We start from the raw sequence: 19,259 nt of genomic DNA, 5'->3' as shown, positions 1-19,259 counted from the left end.
GAAGAGGAGGATGAGGAGGAGGAGGAGGAGGAGGATGGATTCTCGCGGCGCACCAGCGGAGGCCGGTGATTAAAGCTGCTGTTTGCAACCGAGAAGAACGATGAGTTATCAAAGCGGCTGATAATTAGCAGCGAATAAAATGTTCTTGCAGTGATATTCCATCGGTTCCAGATAAACCCATACCCTCAGGGTTCACTTCGGCTTCCTGGCTCCCAGTTTTTAGGGGAAAGTTCGGGTGTCGCGCTGCTGCCGGCTGCTCCGTGAGAGCAGCACCTTGCAGCTCGGTGTTACCAGCCCACGAGACGCTCCCGGAGCCAACCTGATGTGAAAACGTTGATTTTTTTTTTATTATTATTATTTTTTGTGTGTGTGTGTGTGCCTGTGGACAAACCTCTCCCTTCCAATTCCCGCAGCAGCGCTGCCATAGCTACGGGCTGCCGGGCCGTGGGAGGACGCGGTGCCGGAGGAGCCAGATGGAAGATGCTCTGCGTGGGAAGAGGGAGCCCCGGGCCTCCCCCCGCGCCGGCTGCCGCGGCTCCGGGAGGTGTTTTGGTGAGCCTGGCACGAGGCAGAGGGGCTGGGGTCAGAGCTGATCCCACAGCCCAGCTCCCAAATTGGCCCCGGTGTGAGATTTTTTCTGGGGAAAGCCGTTCCCTCCCAGCCCTGGTGGTGAGGTGAGAAAGGGGATCCCTGCCAGGATCCTGTTGGGAAGGGGGCTTTGGGCTGCGTTTGTAGACCCCAAGCTCCTCCTGTGCCTGCCAGGAGCACGCGAGCACGTGCCCTGCATTATTTTTTTTCCTTGCATTTATCTTCTCTAGTGCAGTCCTGTTCTCCTGGCGCTGTATTTGGCACCTCCTGGAGGCTTAGGAGGACGGTTCTGATTCCTGCCCCTGATTGCTCATGCTCTGGTTTAGTTTTTACGAGGTTTTGTTGAACTCTGGGGAGAAGTGGAAGAAATCCTGCAACACCTGACTGCTTTGCAGCCTGGCTGGCAGCGCTGGCCAGGCTCTCGTTAGCAACCTGAGAAGAATTGGCTAAGAAATGCCTTCTGTCCGTCCCGTTATGGCTGGTCCCTTGTTAGCAGTCTCCGAATTAAAATGCAAAGCGAGACGTACCTGAGACGCTCAGAGCCCCTTTATCTTGTGTAAGGAAGTAAATTTGCCTTGAAGATGTTTTCATTACGCAGGGCTTTGTGGGTGTGGGGTTACCGGGGGGTTTCTTTTATGCTCTGGCCCCTGTTAAACTCCTTCGTCCGACGTGCCCTGGACAAGGAGTGCCAGGCAGGGTGAAGGGCTTGGGGGGGGAAAATAATGTCTGTAGTGAGCAGCTGGTGATTTGAGGTGTAACGCAGGGGCTTTTGTGGCAGAGAACGGCAGCATCGACTCGTTTGGGGCTGCCAGGCGATGAAGGCGAGCTGTTTGCTTATGTCCCGAAGCTGCACGTCAGCTGCTACCAAAGATAAATACGGTTGCACCCACTTCTGGGTCGAGAAAGGCTTTTTATTTATTTATTTTTTAATTTTTTTTCACGGCAGGGAGTATTTAAGGCTGCGCTGGTTGTTGGTTTCAGTGTTTTTGGTGGCGGATTGCCAGCGGTCCCTGGCTTGGGAAGGAGCTCCCCGTGTCCCTGCCAGCAGCTCCCCTCGCCCCGTCCCCTTGTGCCAGCTCAGTGCTGACTGTGATAACTCCATTTCCCTCAAGAAGGGGCTCGTCTGGGTTGATTTTTAGGATGCTGTGCTCCGTCCGAGGCTGTGCTGGGGACCTCGGAGCCATCTGACTGCATTTTGGGGCCGTTCCTGGAAGCAGGCAGGCTCCTGGCAGCACCAAATCCCAGCCCCAGGCACGTCCCCAGCTGCAGGCAGTGCCCGTCCCCAATAACTTGAGGTCCACGCGGGGCACGTCGTGCTTTGCAAGGAGCCCTGGCTCAGTGTTTGTTCTGGAATGACGTTCTGGGATCGATACAGCCAGGTGGCCGTCAGCTTATTTATTTTTTTTAATGCATTTTTAAGTGAGCAGGGCTCTGCAGAGCATGGGCGGTGAGCCGCACTGCTGCAGGTGCTGCGCCCCGAGGTGGCATGCACCGGGGACACCTCGGGGTGACTTTGGGAGCGGTGTGAGCAGCCCATTTCCCATCGGATGAGCACCGATGGGTGCCAGGGGAGGGCTGGGGGCGCAGCCACCCCTGGCAATTCACCCTGTGTTAGCTTTCAGTGGGCTGCAAGCACTTTTTTTTTTTTATTCTTTCAGGTGCTGCTGGCACGGGGCAGGGAGCAGCAAAGCTGAGCGAGCACGAGGCGTGGGCAGGATGCGACCACGCTGTGTCCGTGGTGGCCGCAGATGTGCCAGGTCTCCCCGTCCCCTCCTGGCTCCCCGCCCCGCTTTGTTCTTCTCCTTTAATCGCTTTCTGCTCTCCGCTCTGTTACCACTTTCTCTCTTTTAATAAGCGTGAAATGAGAGCCTCCGGGCACCATCACGGCGTGGCTCGTTGCTGCCTCTCATTTCCCTCTCCGTGCTAGCTCCTGGACGAGTTGGGAGCGTTATTTATTTGCTAAATAAGGCAGTGCAATTCATTCCATTTCCCTTTCCCCTTGAAACTCTTTCTGCTGCTAGCCGACGGGCTGTGGGCTTTGTCTCTTGGTGGAGCCTGCTGCGGGCCTGCCAGGATGCTTGCTGGGCAGAAATCCAGGACGAAAGCAAAGCAGAAGCCCCGTGGCTCCGACCTTCCCCGAGCTGTGGGTCCAGGCAGCACCTTCACATCGGGCACTCAGCGATGCGCACACAGCCGGAGCATCCGAGCTTGTGGTCCTGAGCTCCTTATCCATTTATTCTCACTCGGTGGATGGGGAAGAACAGATTATTTCTGAAAGCTGCCACTCACTTGTCATTCCTCCTTGGGTTTAAATTTTGGAGGCTGGCGTGGCAGCGAGGGGAATCCAAGGAGGGCCTGACCCCGCTGGGGGGCTCCTCGCCTCTCCTCCAGCCACCGCCACATCCTTGGGGAAGGACTTGGCTGATAGGGCTGGGGTTTTCTTGCTTCATCTAAAAGCAAGCTGATGCATCCTCCTTTCAGATTTATCCCTTTGCCCTGCGGAAGGAAGAACGTGAAAAAGGGGAGAAGCCAGTCCCATACAGCAGGGATTGGGATGGGGATTTGCATGTCCTTGGCACGGGTTCGCTTTGCGGAGAGCCTGCTTCCAGGAGAATGAGGAGTCCTGCGCTCAGGTCTCCAGCTGGAGTGGCTTTTTGGCCCTGGGGGCCAGCAGCTGAAGGCACTCAAATAAATGGGATTTGCTGTGCTCCATCCCGAGCCCCTACGTGCAGCCCCGCAGGAGCGCCGGCCCGGCCCTAGCAGCGATAGATGCGCACACGCCTGTTTCTTGTCTTTCAGAGGGAGGCACTTGCCCAAATATCTCAGTTTTACAGCTGGCTGCTTTGCTCCTGCTTTGAAGTGCATCCCTTTTTAGTGCTGCTGTCCATATAAGTAGAGATACGTGCTGGGTTTTGATCAAGGCGAGGCGCAGGGGTAGGGCTGTGGCACGGCGAGGGCAGCGGCACCGCTTTGTTCTCCGCCGCCTCCACCTCGCTCGGGGATCCCTGCACCCACCGACTGCTCCCCCAGGGGAAAAAACCTTCTGATTTAAACCCAGAGGGGTCAAAGCACCCCGTCTGTGCGAGGGACAGTAAATAATCCTGGTACAGTGGTAGGGCTGGGGCTGGGGAGCAGGACGAGGCACCCTTTGGATTTGCCGTTTGAGGCACGGCGCTGCCTTGCGGGACCTCGAGCACCTCCTGGGCTGGGCATCGTGTGCCAAGGTGGAAATGGATGCCCCGATTGATTTATTGGGTATTTATCACGGCACAGCTCACCGAGAGCAGGGCGGAGGCAGCGTGGGAGGAGCGGGCAGGGCCGTGAAAGCTCCGGGTGAGCAATCCTTGCCGTGTGCCGGGGCGGTGCGCCATCGATAACAGCAGCTCCGGGATGTTTGACCAGAGAAAATCAATTCCCCGGTGACTGCTGCGTCACCCGGGGTGCTAACAGGAACGGGGCATGTCTCCATACAAATTAATTCAGGATTGCTCTGGCTTTCTGATAACAAAAGCACGTTCTGCCTATTTAGACAAGTGCTGCGTGGGGCGGGGTTTTCTTTGCCATCTGCAAGGATGCTTTTTTAGAAAAAGAGCTTACTTATTTATTTTTTTCTTTAAAAGGGGCTATGAAAATCTAATGACCTTCCTGCTGTATCTCCACAAACAGAAGTGAGCGCGGTGGGGACTCCCCTGTCCCAGAATAGTTTTCCTCCAAGCTCTCCAGCTCTTCCTGTCCAAGTCTCTCGTTGCATCAGGCTTTCCGAAATAATCAGCCCCCGTGGTTATTTCAGTTAATACTAATTAGTGGCACGAACTAATTAATGCGGGTTGACTTTCCTCTTCTCTTCCTAATGCGTTTTTAACCCACTGACACATTCCAATTAAGGGCCTCATGCAGGGACCGGACTGGGATGACTCAGAGCAATCACGGTTGGAACAGATCGCGTGCCTCGCTGAAGGTCACTAATATTTTTTCCAAATTGATGGAGCTGCGTGTCTGTGCCCGCCAACGGGGAGGTGACTTAACCTGGCAATAGAAATCCGAAATATCTTCGAGTTTGCCTCCGTGTCGGTGTAAGCACATCCTTGGGGATCGTATTGGTGACCGTGTGGTGCGCCGAGAGCGCGGCACGGAGCTGGGGGAGGAGAAGCACGAATCTGGTGGGGATGGAGTGTGCAAAGCTGCTGCCATGGTGCCTGCAGCTTCTTTAATAAGGTGCCCGTCCTTGTTTCTCCTCAGGTTGATGTGCTGTTGGTAATTCCTCAGGAGCGAGGAGACCAAGCTGCAGGGGTGCCAGCAGCAGGACATGCCCATGAGCTTGCGTTCTTGGTCTCTTCCCGTCTTACCCCAGTTGGGTCGTGCTGCTGAAATTCCCATCTTTTCTCTCGGTGACAAGCCATCCAGGTTGCGCAGGATAAAGCCCGTATTTCTCTATTTCAGCTCCTCCACGAGCTGTGTGCAGTTCCTCCCCGGGCAGTCTCTGCCTTCTGCCAGCGGGTTCAACCTCGAGCACCCCGCGCAGCTGCTGGGTTAAAGGAGGTGAAAGCACCCTGATTAAACTGCAGGAGAGAGCAGGCAGCGGATCCGTCATGAGTATTAATAGTGCTGGTCAGACGATATTATGCAAATGATGGGAGAAGAGACGGTTTAGTTATTCATCTTTAACCTTTATTTTTGTTTAATGTGACCTTACCCGACGAGTCTCCCGTTACTGCCGCTGGCTGTTCGGGGCACGTCCGTTTGTTCTGTTGCCAGCTGAGCCAATGTTCCCGGCTGGTAACACCGAGCACAATCCAAACATCCATCCTGTGCATGCTGCTGGTGCTGCTCCAAAAGCCCCAGCCCTTCCAGGGGTCGGGAATTTTGGGCTCCATTTGGGTTGAGCAGCCTTGGGGGCACCCAGCGCCTCGGATTTTACCTCTGCGTGTTGCAGCGCCGTGGGGAGGGCAGAGCTGGTGTCCTCCAGGTTTCCTTTGGCCGATGCAGTTGGAGGCTCTGGCATGTCCTTGAGTCACAGCAGGTTCTCACGAGCTGTGTCCAAGCTGGCAGGGATTGCTCACGGGATGCCTCTCGCTGTGGGGTGCTGCTCGGTTCCCTGCAGACGTTACACATAGCTGGGCAGTGTTGGTTTTGGCCGTTCTGCTCCGTTTTCTTGGGATTACGACGGGTACAGGAACGTATTCCAAACAACACTGAAGTTCACGGGCCCCTCTGGCCAAGTTCCACCGAAATAACACGGTGGTTGTGCACGTAACATCTGCTCGTGGTGCTCCCTGAGGATGGGGCTGGGAAGACGTGGGAAAAGCCTGAATTTGTCTCTTGCCTTGCAGGGTTTCAGCGGACCCCCCCACGCGGCATTTGCCTTGAGCTACGACCCGCGAGCGGCGAAAGAGAAATATGAGCAGGAGCCTGCCTCTCGCCTGGACTACGAGAGCGAGTTGTCCATCCGGATAGGTAGAGCTGGGCACCATCCAGGCAAGCATCCTGTCATATACCAACCGCAGAGCGCGCGGGGAAAATCCCCCCGCTAAGCTGGCACCTAGATGTAACGTATGTGATTGAAATTGGATTGGCTTTGACACGTGCATGCGGAGTGCACCTCCTCTCCCCTCTCTGGAGCTGTCTCTGCGCTGGCTCTCGTTCCAGGAATCGTTGCTTCTGTTTCTCCTCCGGTTCTCAAAACCACTTGCACGTCTGTCTGTGCCTGTGAATTATTGATAATTAGATATCTCGTTCACCAGGGAAATGAAATCATCAGCTTATCTTGAAATAAGCTGATTTGGAGCGTGGGTGCAGCGAGCTCTAACTGTGCCCTCTCCGAGTGGTGCCACCTTGAAGGTGCCCCGTAACGCTGACCCGTGGTGGCCCTCCCCACTTGTAGATGAGGACTGGCCATCGTGTCATCACTCCTTATTTTTGGAGGTTAATAGAACTGTAGCTGCCAAAGCATGGAATATAAAATATCTCATTGGCAGCTATCTCCTCTTCACGTAGCTTTTAAAGAGGGAACTTCTTGCTCGAGGTGGTGGCACCTTGTTGGGTGTCCCAGCTCCAGGGTGCGCAGTGGGGAGGGTGGCGGCCCCCTTTGCGCCCAGCTGCCTGCCTCTCGTCCTGCTGCTTAACAGTAGGCAAAGAAAACATAATTTGGTGAATTAATCTTATTGCTCCTCTGCTTTTTCTTGGCTGGAAAAAAGCTAAACTAGCAGTTTACAATATCTTGATTATGATTGGGAGCAAATTGAGATGAGGAAATGATCCTTCTTACAAAGAATGGTGCAACCAGGCTGTTATTTAACTGCATTGCTTAATTGCGTGCTTCATGAAGTGTTTCAAATCCTCAGGATTCTTCAGGATCTGAAATATCAGCTTGGAGTTTTCCAAAGGGATGGAAGGAAGTTTTGCGCTAGACTCAGCGGGCTTCAGGTCCGTGATGTCTCGTAGCTCCTGGGAGAAGCTCAAGCTTGAAGACTGCTCTAGCCCTGCAGTCTGTGAGGCTGTTGCAGGTTATTTGTGATTTTGTAAGGTGGAGCTTTACATCCCAGATGCAATTTAATTTTATTCTTCGAGAAAAAAAAGTAGATAGCCCTGCGATTTTTCAGAAAGTTAAACTGCTGGGTTTTATGTTTTCTTCTTCTCTCATCGTTGCAAACAACAACAGTGCAAATGGTTTTGAGAACAGAAAATTTCCATTAGGCTCGCTTGTTTTTCCTCTCTCCGGGGAAATGGCATTAAGAATCTACAATATGTTAATTCTTTTATTGTCTCTTGTTATTCTTTTGCTTACCAAAATGAAGTCGGTGTTTTCACAAGGCACATCAGGCACAAGGCAGCTTTCCCCAGCGCTGGGCTCTGCTTGGCTGCGCTCTTGGGAATGCTTTGGGAACATAATGGGTATCTTCCAAGCCTAACGGGCACTAACTGGAATGTTTCATACTTAATCACTGTTGAATCATTGACCCTTGCTTCGTATTTACATGTTTTAAAGTCGCTAAAGCTGCGAAAACAAAACAGGGGAAAAAAAAAATCCCAAAGCTGCATTGTTTTGTGGTTGTCTTCTGGGGATGGCGGCGAGGAGAGGAGCAGGGGGACTGCAGTTGAAGTGAGGGGAGGAAGCGTAAAAACGCAGCTCCCCAGAGCCCTGCGTGTCTCTGCTGCTGGAGGTTTGGATGGATTGAACTTGGCTGCGTGAGAGCAAAAACAACTGCGTGGTCATGGCTGGTTAGTGGGAGCCTTGCAGCTGCTGAGGGTAACCAACAGGCGAGGAGGTTTGGGTTAGACCTGCAGAAAGGGAGATGGAGGAAACGCGATGGCTAGATCTACCCCTCACCCATTCTTTTGGGAGAAAAGAAAAATAAAATCCTGCTGCTTTTCTTCTCAGCAGTGTGTCTGGGGTGGCTCTGTGCCTCCCCATCACTCGAGTCCCTCAGTTTGCCATCGTGTGCAGGCTGCAGGGAGCGGGGAAGCCCGGCATCACCCAGGCACCACGCGTGCCCGGGGCTGTTCTGCTCCTCCTGCCCATTTCCTTGGGCTCCCTGGGGATGCTGTCCTGCAGCGGGGCAGAGCAGGGCATCCTTCCCACCCCATTGCAGGCACTGATGTGGCTCCAAACGGGATTTTAGGAGAGGTGCTGAGGTGTATGGAGTAATGGATGCGTCTCTGCGTGTCCATGTGGAATGGAGTATGGCCAGATTTGGCATGAATTGCAGTGAAAATGTGTGCCTAGACTCAGTGTTTATTGACTGGGGTCACTGCTAGGCTTTAGCTACTACAAAACCAAAGAGATTCCAGCCTTGTCTTTGCTATACCTGCCTAGGAAGCAGATGCAATCTGCGTTTCTGTCTCCCACCCTTGGAACAGATTGCGATCAAGGTGAGGAGGGTTTGTTTGCGTGCTTCTTTTGTGGCTGGTGCACAGAGAGCGAACGGGGCCGTGCTGCCTGCAGCGGGGTGCTGCGAGCTGCCCCCACCCCACAGCCTCACCCACAGCTTGGCCATCTCGGCACGCTTGGGTCTGCAAAATCGGGGGGGGGAAAACTTTTTGAGCAGGGTCACCAAAAGTTGCAGTTTCTCAGTGATTCTGCAGGGCTGGGAGTCTGCGCCTGGCCCCTTAAATCGCAGCTACGTGCGTGGTGTGCTGGGGTTAGTTCTCAGAAAGGATTTACATACGGCATCGCACCTCGCAATCCGAGCCGTGACTCATGCTTCTTCCACAAGCTGGATATTGAACAGCGAGGCGCGCTGCTTCTCCGGCGTCCTGGTGCGGAATGATTCACGGCGCTCCAAATCAGATTACGGAGCCGAGTGGGAGGGCGGCGATGTTCCCAGCCAGCCTCCTTCGCTCCTGCTTCAACATCCCTGCTGCTGTGCTGCAGGTGAGAGATCTCCTGTGTCCAAAAAATAGCTTTCTAGGTGCGTTGTGGCAGAGGAGGTTACAGCAAAGTGGCCGCCGAGTGCTAAATCTCATGGCACCGAGGGGCTGGGACCGGCCTCAGCCGTCGCCCGCTCCGGGGCACGGACGTGGTGCACATCTGGTTCTAAACACGGCTCAGTCCCAAATATTCAGGGGTAGCAGGGTTTGTTTTAATGACTTGGCTGGCTTTCGGAAGGGTGAGATTTGGGAAATGGCACTGTGGTGCTCCTGCCCAGATGTGCAGTAAGTAACTCCAGATGGGAATAGTAGTCGGGGGAAAAAAAAAGCTGGTGTTGGAAATCGTGTGCTTAAGCAATGAAATTTCATTAAACTCCTCACTTTAATGAGCCGTGCTGTTTGGGGACAGCACGGACAAGCCCTGTTACGTATAATTTGTATTTTTTTTCCTTAAATTTGAGCTGTGCAGGCCCCTCTGGCTAAGGCTCCCGTGATGTTTTGGCTGGGGAGGCTCTCGGGCAGGACAGGCGGGTGTGCTGGTGGCACCACCAGTGCCAGCCCCAGCACTGCCCCCAGACCCCCCTCCTGGGCCCGTTTCAGTAGCATCACGCAGTCTCTACTCTTAATTTTCTGCCTCTTGTCTGAGGCTCTCATTTTGCCCACTTCTGTTTCATTTTTTTCCCCTACAAAGGGAATTATTGTGTACCGGGGCTGCTGCCGCCTGTACGAGAGAAGAAGCAGACCTTGTCCGTGCCGCGTCTCTTTCATCAGGGCACAGGCAGTTAAAATCCCGTAATGATGTAATAAACTCCTGATGAAAGGAAGGAGAGGAGCTGTTGAGATAAAAGAAGAGCCAAAACCTCTTAGAGAGCAATAAAAAGAGAGGACATGAGTTGAATTGTTGAATTGTACGATGCAGCAGGCAGCAGTGCGGCTATTGCTTGCCTCTGTCATCTCATTGTGTCCCTCCAGCCAGAAAATCCCCTCTTTGCCCTGTTCCTTCTGAAATTGTGGCAGGTTTGTGCACCGCTTGCTCGGGGAGCAGCAGCTGGTGCGATTTGCACTGCCTTTAGGGGCTGTTCTGGGCTGCGCAGCCGGCGGGGAAGCCTCCATGTACCCCTTTGGGATGTGGCGAGGTATTTCTGAACGCTGAAACTCCAGCCCTGGCACCGAGGGGCAGAACTCCTCCCTGTACCCCTTGTGGGGCGGTTTGCTGCTGTAAATTCCCCGTAATTTTCCTCCTTGTCCCCTCTCCCAGAGCAGGAGCCGTGAAGGAGCGCTGCCGTATAAACCTCTCCGGCCGCGGAGCCCGTCGTGATTCATGGCAGCAATATTCAGCCGGAGTCTCATGTGTGCCGTCGAGAGGTTCATGGAGCCGTTACAACTTCTCCTACACGGTGACCCTTCTGCAAAATGGGATGGCCACCGGTTTTAGGCAATCCCCCTGCATTTGTAATAGCGTTGACACGCTCGCACCGTGCCTGGCCTGGAGAGCGGCGGCGCTCCGAAGGCATCAATTAATTCTGCATGTTAATAGCCGGCCTTGATGAGGAACGCCTCTGGCTATGTCTGTATCGATCTAAAAACCTCCTAATGCCCCTTTCTGGAGCATTTCGAGCGGTTATTGGCCATCCTTGTCAGGCTGGGCTCTGTGCTTGGGTTTTATGGTCGTGGCTAAATGTGGATTTATACGCACAGAGCTTTGAAACTATAAAAATGCGGAGCACGCAGTGCCTCGACCTGATAAAAAGCCTCCTTCAAACGTGGGCTCGTGCCCTTATTATCCTGGTCAGAACCTTGCTCTCCTTTATGGAGGAGCAGAGCCTGTTTTTACCCATTAGTTATCAGTTATTATTATCAGTTACTAATAGGGAGGAGGAAAACCAGCCTGCAGCAGCACCAGCAAAGCAGCTTTCAGATTCCCTCTTGGTGGTTTCCTTTTTTTATTTTTTTTTTGGGTTCTCTTGGGTTTGGTGCTGGATCTTTAAAGAGCTCAGCTGCCCTTCCAAGCGGAGAAGTCTTTAGCTGGAGCTGGAAGGTTGTCAAAGGGTTTTGGGCCCTTGAGGAACAGCTGCTCCGAGTAAGGCTGGGGTGGCGCTTGGGAGCTTTGTCCTGCGCTTTGCTCCCAGTGAGCAGAGCTGTAACGTGCCTGAGAGATGCTGGCAGGCACGGACAGCTGCTTTATCCTCCCGCCGAGGCACAAACTGCCTCCGCACTCGCTGCCTTCACGGCTGCTTGGCAAGCCAGGAGCGCCGAGCCGAGGGGGAGCAGCCGGCCCTCTCCGCGGAGGAGGCATCTGCGTGTGCCGTGCTCCTGGCACCTCGCACCGCTGCCGGCGCTCCTCGCGCACGGAGCCTTTCCTGGCTCCTCGTTGGCACGTCCTCATTTCCTGGGCTGCAGCCAACGTTCTCCCAAGTGAAGCATGTCCAGAAGGGCTCAGCCTCGCTCCCAGCTTCTGCTCCAGTCTGCTCAGCTCCCGGAGTTGCTGGAGAACTACGGCGTTATCTCCGTCATCTCCGTTACCGCCTCCTCGGTGAGACTTTGGGGCAGCGCTCACCCCTCCTTGAGCTTTCCAGGGTGGTGCTGCAGGTGGATGAGGACGGCACAAATTGAGCTTGCTGGGCACCAGGTTTGGGCTGGCTCTGTTGGTATTTGTGCCCCGCAGGTACCTCTGCAGCTTGTGTGCTGTGCCGCAATGCCTCGTGCATCCCGCGCTGCCTCGGAAGGGGCCAGCTGCTACCTGAGGATGGAAAGGCTTTTGTCAGTGAAGTGCCTTTTCCTGTCAACCTCTCCTCCCGCCTGTGTCAACACAGGCACAGATTGAATAGTGCGAGGATGTGGCTTTCCTGCTCGGCTGTTTGCTCTGCAGTCCAGCTGTCTCAGCTCTGAAGGCGAGGAGTTTTCAGGCGCTGCAGCGTGCGCAGCCCCGCTCGGGCTTCAGGTAGTGCCGGGGACCGCACAGCCTCTGCTCTGTGCTTGCTGCTCTGCTCTTGTTCCGTTTGAGCACGATCTGTTAATCCAGGAGACTTACTGAAGCCTGCTGAGTGATGTGCTGGGTAGGACCCATGCTCTGAGATCAGCCCAGTCAGCAAGCAGAGGCGCTTCTGTGGTGCTTAGGGCTCGTAATCACAGGACTCATTTCCCAAATTGAGCCTTGTTACCTCCGTGCAGTGTTATCAAGGAGCTTTAATTTCCTGGCCACACCTGACAATCTGTTACCTCTTTTCACTCGATTTTTAATGCTGCATCCCTATAAAATAGGCTATTCAGCCTCATCTCCATCCTCAGCCTGGTGATTCAGCTCTGGCAGCTCGGACCAGCGTGCGCACACGTGCGTGAGCGCGGTGCTGGCGGGGGCTCTGGTGCTGTAACCGGTCCTCCAGCTATAAATCTCCTGACCTCGCGAGGTACCAGGGCACTGGGACATCCCTCAGGAACGTCTCCAGCACTGGTTTGGGCTGGACGGGGGTTGGCACAAGTGAGGCTTGGGAGAGCACCACCGCTCCCCTGCAGCTGCCTCGAAGAAACCCTTAAATCTCAAGCTTTATTAAACTGAACTGAACCAGCAATCAGCATCAGTGCCTCTGGAGTGGATGTTTTGTGTTGTTTTTTTTTTGTCTTCATTCAATAAGCACAATAATTCATTTATTTTCTTGATATGGTTCTTCAGTCGAGTGGGGACAGGCGTGATTCTCATTCACCCTAAGGATGCTTTTGGGGAGTGGAATGAAAACCAGGATCCCCAGCAGTGGCTGCGTGTTGCAGCAGCAATATGCAGGGAGAAAAGAAATAGCAGGGCACGTACCATGGAGCGTATGAAGGGAAGGGAATAAATTACATCAGGAAATGGGTTGCTCCCCGCATTAAAACTTAATGATTTTAAGGATAAGTGTGTAAAAACAGCACGGCTGCGTCACCAGGGATGATGCGTCTTCAAGGGAGTAAAAGCACATGTTGTGGGGTCCGTAACTGGGGGGGGTGGGAATTTGGACAATCCCAAACCTGCCTGAGAGGAGCTGAGGCAGTCCCCAGCCCCTTGTGTGTGTATTTATAGACAGTGTGCTGATCTGTGGTTCTTACACCTCCGGGTGACCTGCGTGCCTCGCGGTGTGACCACGGAGGGGTCTATTTATAGGAGAGCCTGTGCTGCTTTGGGATTTTTAATTCTTGTGCCTGCTGCTTGGTGCTGGGCGCTTCCACTCTCTGCTTTGCTTCAAGCCGGCTCTGAGCAAACTCAGCCCTCTCCAAAATCAGGGGGATGATTCTCTGGGTGCACAAAGGGGCACGGGGGAACCACGAGGAATTTTTATCGCATAAAAGCTCGTGGCACTCGTGCAGGGCTTTTTGTCTCTGCAGGGCTGCACAAATGTGTCCTGATCCTCCAAGAGATGCCCAGAGGTCCGGCAGGCACCCCGCGTGCTGGCTGAGACTGGGGATTGGGTTCTGGGATGCCTTCGTGGGGCTGAACCCGTGACCCTAAAACAAGGGGATTTAAGGTTTTGGCCCCATTTCTGATCTGCAGCTGATGGGCTGCAGCCAGGAGCTCTCGGTGAGGTGTCCCCGCCATGGAGCAGACGGGGAGGCTCTGGTGCATTTCTTTGGAGGGCAGCGGGTTTGGTTTCCTAATCATGGCAGTCCTCGTGTGATTTGTGGTGCTGATTTTTTTTTTTCCATCCCATCTGATTTCAATTCCAGCACGTTTCCATTTCAGATGAGGGTGGCCTGAGACAGTCGTTCACGTCCAGGCTCTCTCCGTGCAGCCGTCTCCGCGTGGTATATGGCACAGGATGACAGAACATGCCTTTTCGCTAAAAATCGATGTCTTGTTTCCTCCCCCCCAGGAAGCTTTCCCAGCTACGAGCATCGATTGCTCTGATAAACACCACGCTTATGCCGTAATTGCTCTTTGGGGTGGTGGAATCAGCCCTCTGCTTGCTGGCACCTCATGGGGTTGGTTCCCCGGGTTCATTTTTTTTTTTTTGCAGCCTCGCAGGGGAGGGTGCAGCAGAGAAGTCATCCTGCACCTCGGAGCACTCAGCTCGTAAGAAACAGCAAAAGAAAGCCAAAAAAATAAAAAAAAAATAAGTTTGTTTGCCCAGGTAGAGTTGTCTCAGCCGATGGCCACGTGCGGAGGTGCGACTGCGCTGCCCTGGATCTCCGGTGTCTTTTGGGGGCACCCTGCAGCTCCTGGGGCATGGGGGTGCTGGGGATGGGGCTGCAGGGATGGGGCTGCAGGCACGGGGAGCCTGCCCTGCCGTGATCCCAAGGGGGATCAGGGGTGTCCTTTGTGCACGTGGTGGCACCGTGTGATCCCCGGGCACAGCCGTGCACCCTGTGAGCGCAGCGCCCTGGTGCAGGGCACCATAAAATTACTGCAACTTCCTCCTTTTTTTTTTTTGTGAATCTAGGGGAGGAGTTTTAACAGCCACCGCAGGCGCACGTGGGAATTGGGAAATGAAGGTGACCAAAGAGGTTTGGTGGTGAAGCAGGGCAGACGGTGGGATCTTAAACGTGTGCTGGAATTTTTTATGGGTACATCTGTTTGCGTAGCTGTGACATGCAGCGTGTGCTGCATGCAAACACACAGCGTGGGCACCGTGCGGACCTGGCTGGCTTCCTTATTTTTAGCTTGCAGCCCTGGGAAAAACAGCTTCAAAGCCATTGTAATGGAACTTCATCTTGAACCTGTCCGTATCTGTTTTCATGTACTTGATACTTAAATGTTAATTACTACTTGCGCTATGCAACAACTGCATGAATATATTAGACGGGGATTTAATTATTAATGTGCTTTTACAAGCATAATTTTTGGGACTAAAAAGCCTCCGTGGCTGTTCAGCCGAGCAGTGCCAGACGTGCTTGGATCTTCAGACTGTTCAGCTCCTCGGAGGGTTTTGGATTTCTTCAGGCAGAGCAGCTCGTGGCAGGGACCCCTCTGCCCCACGCGCCCTAACAGGGGAAGGTCACCCTCTGCAGGGAGAAGAGCAGGGCAAGAGGAGAGCAGTAGCGATGCTGCTTTTGGAGATATTTGGAGGTGACAGCAGCCAGGTTTTGCCTGCGGTGATGCATTTAGGGGCTTGCAGAGCCTGGGCAGGGCCAGCCCCACTGTTGGGCACCGGTTCCAGGCCAACCCAGCCACACGACCTGCGCGATGCCCGCTGACCCTGCTTCAGTCTGTACCTGTTTGTCTGTTTTCATAGCTCAAGGGCAGGTGCGACGTGATGGCCAGGCTGCTTTCAAGAGTTTGGTGTGAGGAAGAATTCTTCAAGACTTCTGGCAGCTGCTCTGCCCTCCTGGGGCCGGCCACGTGAGCTCTGCTTTCCTGCCACCCGGCAGCGGGTCGGGGTGACCGTGGGGGTGGGCCAGCATTTACCAGGGGCTTTCACAGCCTCCTGTTGGACAAAGATGCTTGGAGACAAGCTGAATGCATGTCAGCTGAAGGGTTAGAGCGCTCGAACAATGTTTTTTGCAGAAGACTCTGATGTTAGTCATGCTATGCAAATCCCAGAGCTGCTGCAGCGCAGCCATCACCTTGCGCACGCCTGTCTTCAGTGACATCAGGGTGACTTCAGCACTATCAATATTTTCGATGTTATTTTTAGTGCCTGTGCATCCCGACAGGCTGGCGAGGAGACAGCTGGCTCCGCGGGCTACCCTGGGAAGCGACGTTGCAAGCAGGTCCTCCTGGGGGACCCGCACCCGGAGTGGCCCCCGGCGTGCTGGGGGCTCCCTTGCGCCACGGGAGGATGCTGGTTCTGGGGTGGTGCTGGGCTGTGGAGCCGTGCAGGAAGGAGATATTTGGGTCTTTGCATGTCGTGGTTTTTACCATTAAAATCCCAGGCTGCTGGTTTACAGCTGTTTTGTCCCTGCCCTTGAGAAAGGAGTGCCTCGTGTGGCCGGGTGCGTGCCCACCCCGGCTGTGTTTCCCTGATCCCAGGGGTGCCTGGCGAGGGGCTGGAGCAGGGGCTGCAGCACCATAATGAGGTGATTTTTAAGTGTTCAAAAAGCTCTGCGAGGGGCAGAGGTAGCAGGGGCTGTGCTCCTGTGGGTCCTGCACTGCGCCGAGCCCCGGCTGCCTGGCAAGGTGTGCGCTGTGGCTGAGGTTTTGTCAGCACCCAGACCTCTGCCCTGGCTCTGTTTCGTTTGAATTTGCCGGTGGCTGAAGGGAGCGAGCTCCTGCTGGTGCTTTGCCAAGGAGGAGCCCTAACAGCAGAGCTTCCCCTCTCATCTTGCCCCTTTTCAAAGGCAGAATGGCTCTGAAGCAGCCGCCCTGCCTCGGATCTCTCTGACACCTCCTGAGCTATCCCGGAGCCGCTCGGTGATGCCCAGGGGACCTGGGCGACCTCGTGCCCGGTGGCCGTGGCCCCGTCCCCGTCCTCGCCCAGCCTGGAGCAGGTCTGTGTGGGAGTTCTGTTGTGCCGGGAGAGCTGCCGAATAAATAACCCCAATTAGAGAGCGTCTCTCTGCTTTTAAATGGGCTCTGCTGGGCTGAAATGACTTCGAGTTTCAAGCTGTGCCTGTCTAATGGGTTGGCTGCTCAGCCACCCTGCCCGTCGCCTAATGTCCTTCTCAGCGGTCTCTTTTAAATGAGGGCTTCATTTCATCCCCGTGTGGGGTGCAAGCGGCGTTCAGCCCGGCTGGGCAGGTGATTGTTGGCCTCCTGGTTGTTTTTCTTCATCTCCTCTGCTGCTTGGTGCTGGAAGGGGCAGCTAGAGCAAGAGCAGAGGGGGCTGTGCTGTCCTCGCGTCGCAGCCCCCCTGTTTGGAGACTGCGCCCTGAACTTCTCCATCTCTGCTCCCATGCTAAAGAGCTGCAGCAGAGAGCTCCAGCGATGCTTCTCCTGTTTTTATTTCTTTATTATTTTTTTATTCAGTGGGCCACGGAAGCAGGAGGGAAGCTGGAACAGCCCCAGCACCTCGAGCAGAAGCCCCTGCCTGCGAGGGAGGCACGGCGCTGCTCGGGCAGGTGCAGGATGCGGCCCCTCCTGCTGCCTCCAAGCCCCCTGCACCCCCAGCTCCTCCCCTCTTTGCTGGATAATCCCAATTTGGGTGCTGAATCCCATGGCTTAAGTGTTCGTCCTACAAAACGGATTTAAAAAAATGTTGATGTTCTTACTTCTGGCTGCTTGTACCCCGCTGCTTTCCAGGCTTGGTGCAGCGCAGCAGAGCTGTGCCCCGCGCGATGTTTTCAGCCAGTTTCTTGCCATGGGTTGGTGCTCGCCCCTCCTGGATTTTCTGCACTCCGTGTACCTCCCCCTTGCTGCCGCAGGGCTTTGGCACTCAGCTTCTGGAGAGCTCCGGATGAAAAAAAAAACACCTTTCCCCCCCCTTTTTTTCTTAAAGCTTGGTGGTTTCTCACCGCTTTTTCTTACAAGCCCAAAAGAAACTTATTTTTTTTTTTTATTTTTTGAACCGTCTTTCTCTGCGAGTCCTGGAGCTGCAGCCTGGTGGTTGCCATCTGTGCCTCGGCACGGCAGCAGGCTGCTCGCCCCCGGCCCCGGTGCACCCTGCGCACCCTCGGCGCGTGCCGCTCGGCCCCGGGGCGGCTGCGGCGACGGAGCCAAGCGGCTGCTGCTCCCCTTCAGAAGCCCCGGCACGGATCTGCCGCAGCAGATGGTGCGAACCGCCTCGGAGTCATTACGGAATCGCACTGAATCTGCAATTACGTGTAATTAAAGTGCTGCTTATTTATTGATTTTGCTGCCAACGGGTGGCTCCTCTTTGTTAGCGAGGGGATCCGGCCGGGCGCTGCGGAGGGGTGGTTTCGCTGCAAGCAGAAGGCGGCACTTCGTGGCATCTATGCAGGCAGAGTTTGGGTTTAAAAGCAGTCATTGAGGCACTTTCTGGGCTCTTTCTGCCCAGGCGTGTCTCTTGGGTGCACGTGGGGACTGTCCCCTGTGCCACATCCTGAGTTTTATACTCCTGGAGCTGGTGGCCCGGTGCTGCTCCAGCCTTGGCTCTGCCGTGGGTGGGGAAAGAGCTGGGAAAACGCAGTCTGTAGGGTGAAATTCTTGAAAGTTGTGCTTCGTTCTCCAGGTGGACCTCAGCAGCTTTGCGAGAGCGTGGCAGGGTGTGTGAGAAATTTGGCTTTTAAATTTCAATAGCGACAGAGTCCTCTTCATGCAGGAATCAGCAGTACCTTCGGCTTGAAACAGGAGTTGGCTGCTTAGTGCTGCTTTTTCTTCTATAGAAATGCAGATAAAAGCTGCTGAAAATGGTCCTTTATGGAAATACTAGAGGGAAATGTAAGGATTTTTTTTTTTGCCAATGTGTGCCTCCCAGCTACATTCCGGCACTGCAGCAGAGGAAGGAAGGAAGGAAGGAAGGAAGGAAGGAAGGAAGGAAGGAAGGAAGGAAGGAAGGGGGGCCGATGTGGGTCTGCAGTCATCCTCAGCTTCCTCACCCCAGGCTGGGACACGTCAACTTGCTTTGGATTCGAGGGTAAAAGGAAAAGTAGCCTCGCTAATCCCCATAATATACGGTGGTGGTGGTTCAGAGCCTTTTTAATACAAGATTTGGAGAGGGCTTTGCTGCCGTTGCCCACCTGACAAGCTGCAGGTCAAGCCCTGGTTTTGCTTTCCTGGTTTCACCCTAGGGGCTGCGTAAAATAGGAACATCAGGAAGATAACAGGCTGGGAAAGAAGGAAAAGCCTGGGGTCCTTCTGTCAGCATAGAAAGATGTCTCCTGCTCTCTGGACAAAGCTCAGTTTGATGGATTTTCTTTCCTGTGGGCATTGCCACCCGCGAGGAGCGATTTCTTCAGAGTTGGAGGAAGGGGGTCCCATGCGCCATGCCCATTTTGCTTCTTTTTTTGCACAAACATTGTTCTTCTGGGAGGTTTTCCTGTGGACCAGGGGGTGCCCGGCTCGTCTGCGACCCCCTCGTGATGTGGCCCTCCGAAATTCATCCCCGTGCGCCGGGGGGGTCGCGTCCCGCCAGCAGCCTGATGGGTTGGTGTTGCTGGAGAGGGGGGCAAAAACCTTTCATCCCTGGAAGTCTTTAAAAGACGTTTAGATGTAGAGCTTAGGGATATGGTTTAGTGGGGACTGCTAGCGTTAGGTCAGAGGTTGGACTCGATGATCTTGAGGTCTCTTCCAACCTAGAAATTCTCTGATTCTGTGATGCCAAAGCTCCCCCAGCAAGGGCTGTTGTGCCGCGCTGCTGGCGAGCCCGTGGCTGCAGATGCGCCTCTGGGGCTCGCTGGTGGAGCTCAGCCTCAGCCCCATCCTGCTGCCACCTCCACAGCTCTGTGATCACCATCTGAGCCCGCTGCAGGGTGGTCTGGTCCCGTCTCATTTCCTGATA

The 19,259-nt window shown here is 54.5% G+C and overlaps 1 protein-coding gene across 1 annotated transcript in view; it reads left to right on the top strand.

Moving 5' to 3' along the window:
* Positions 1-19,259, top strand: part of SLC39A11 (solute carrier family 39 member 11) — a 77,493-nt gene that overhangs the window by 16,463 nt on the left and 41,771 nt on the right. The window contains exon 5 of the mRNA XM_032199963.1: positions 5,919-6,063. Within this exon, the coding sequence (XP_032055854.1) occupies positions 5,919-6,063 (145 nt within the window). The remainder of the gene's footprint in view (positions 1-5,918; positions 6,064-19,259) is intronic.

Source organism: Aythya fuligula, chromosome 18 (genome assembly GCF_009819795.1).
Source record: "Aythya fuligula isolate bAytFul2 chromosome 18, bAytFul2.pri, whole genome shotgun sequence".
In the NCBI taxonomy this organism is placed as follows: Eukaryota; Metazoa; Chordata; class Aves; order Anseriformes; family Anatidae; genus Aythya; species Aythya fuligula.
This window is presented reverse-complemented; position numbering and strand designations above follow the sequence as displayed.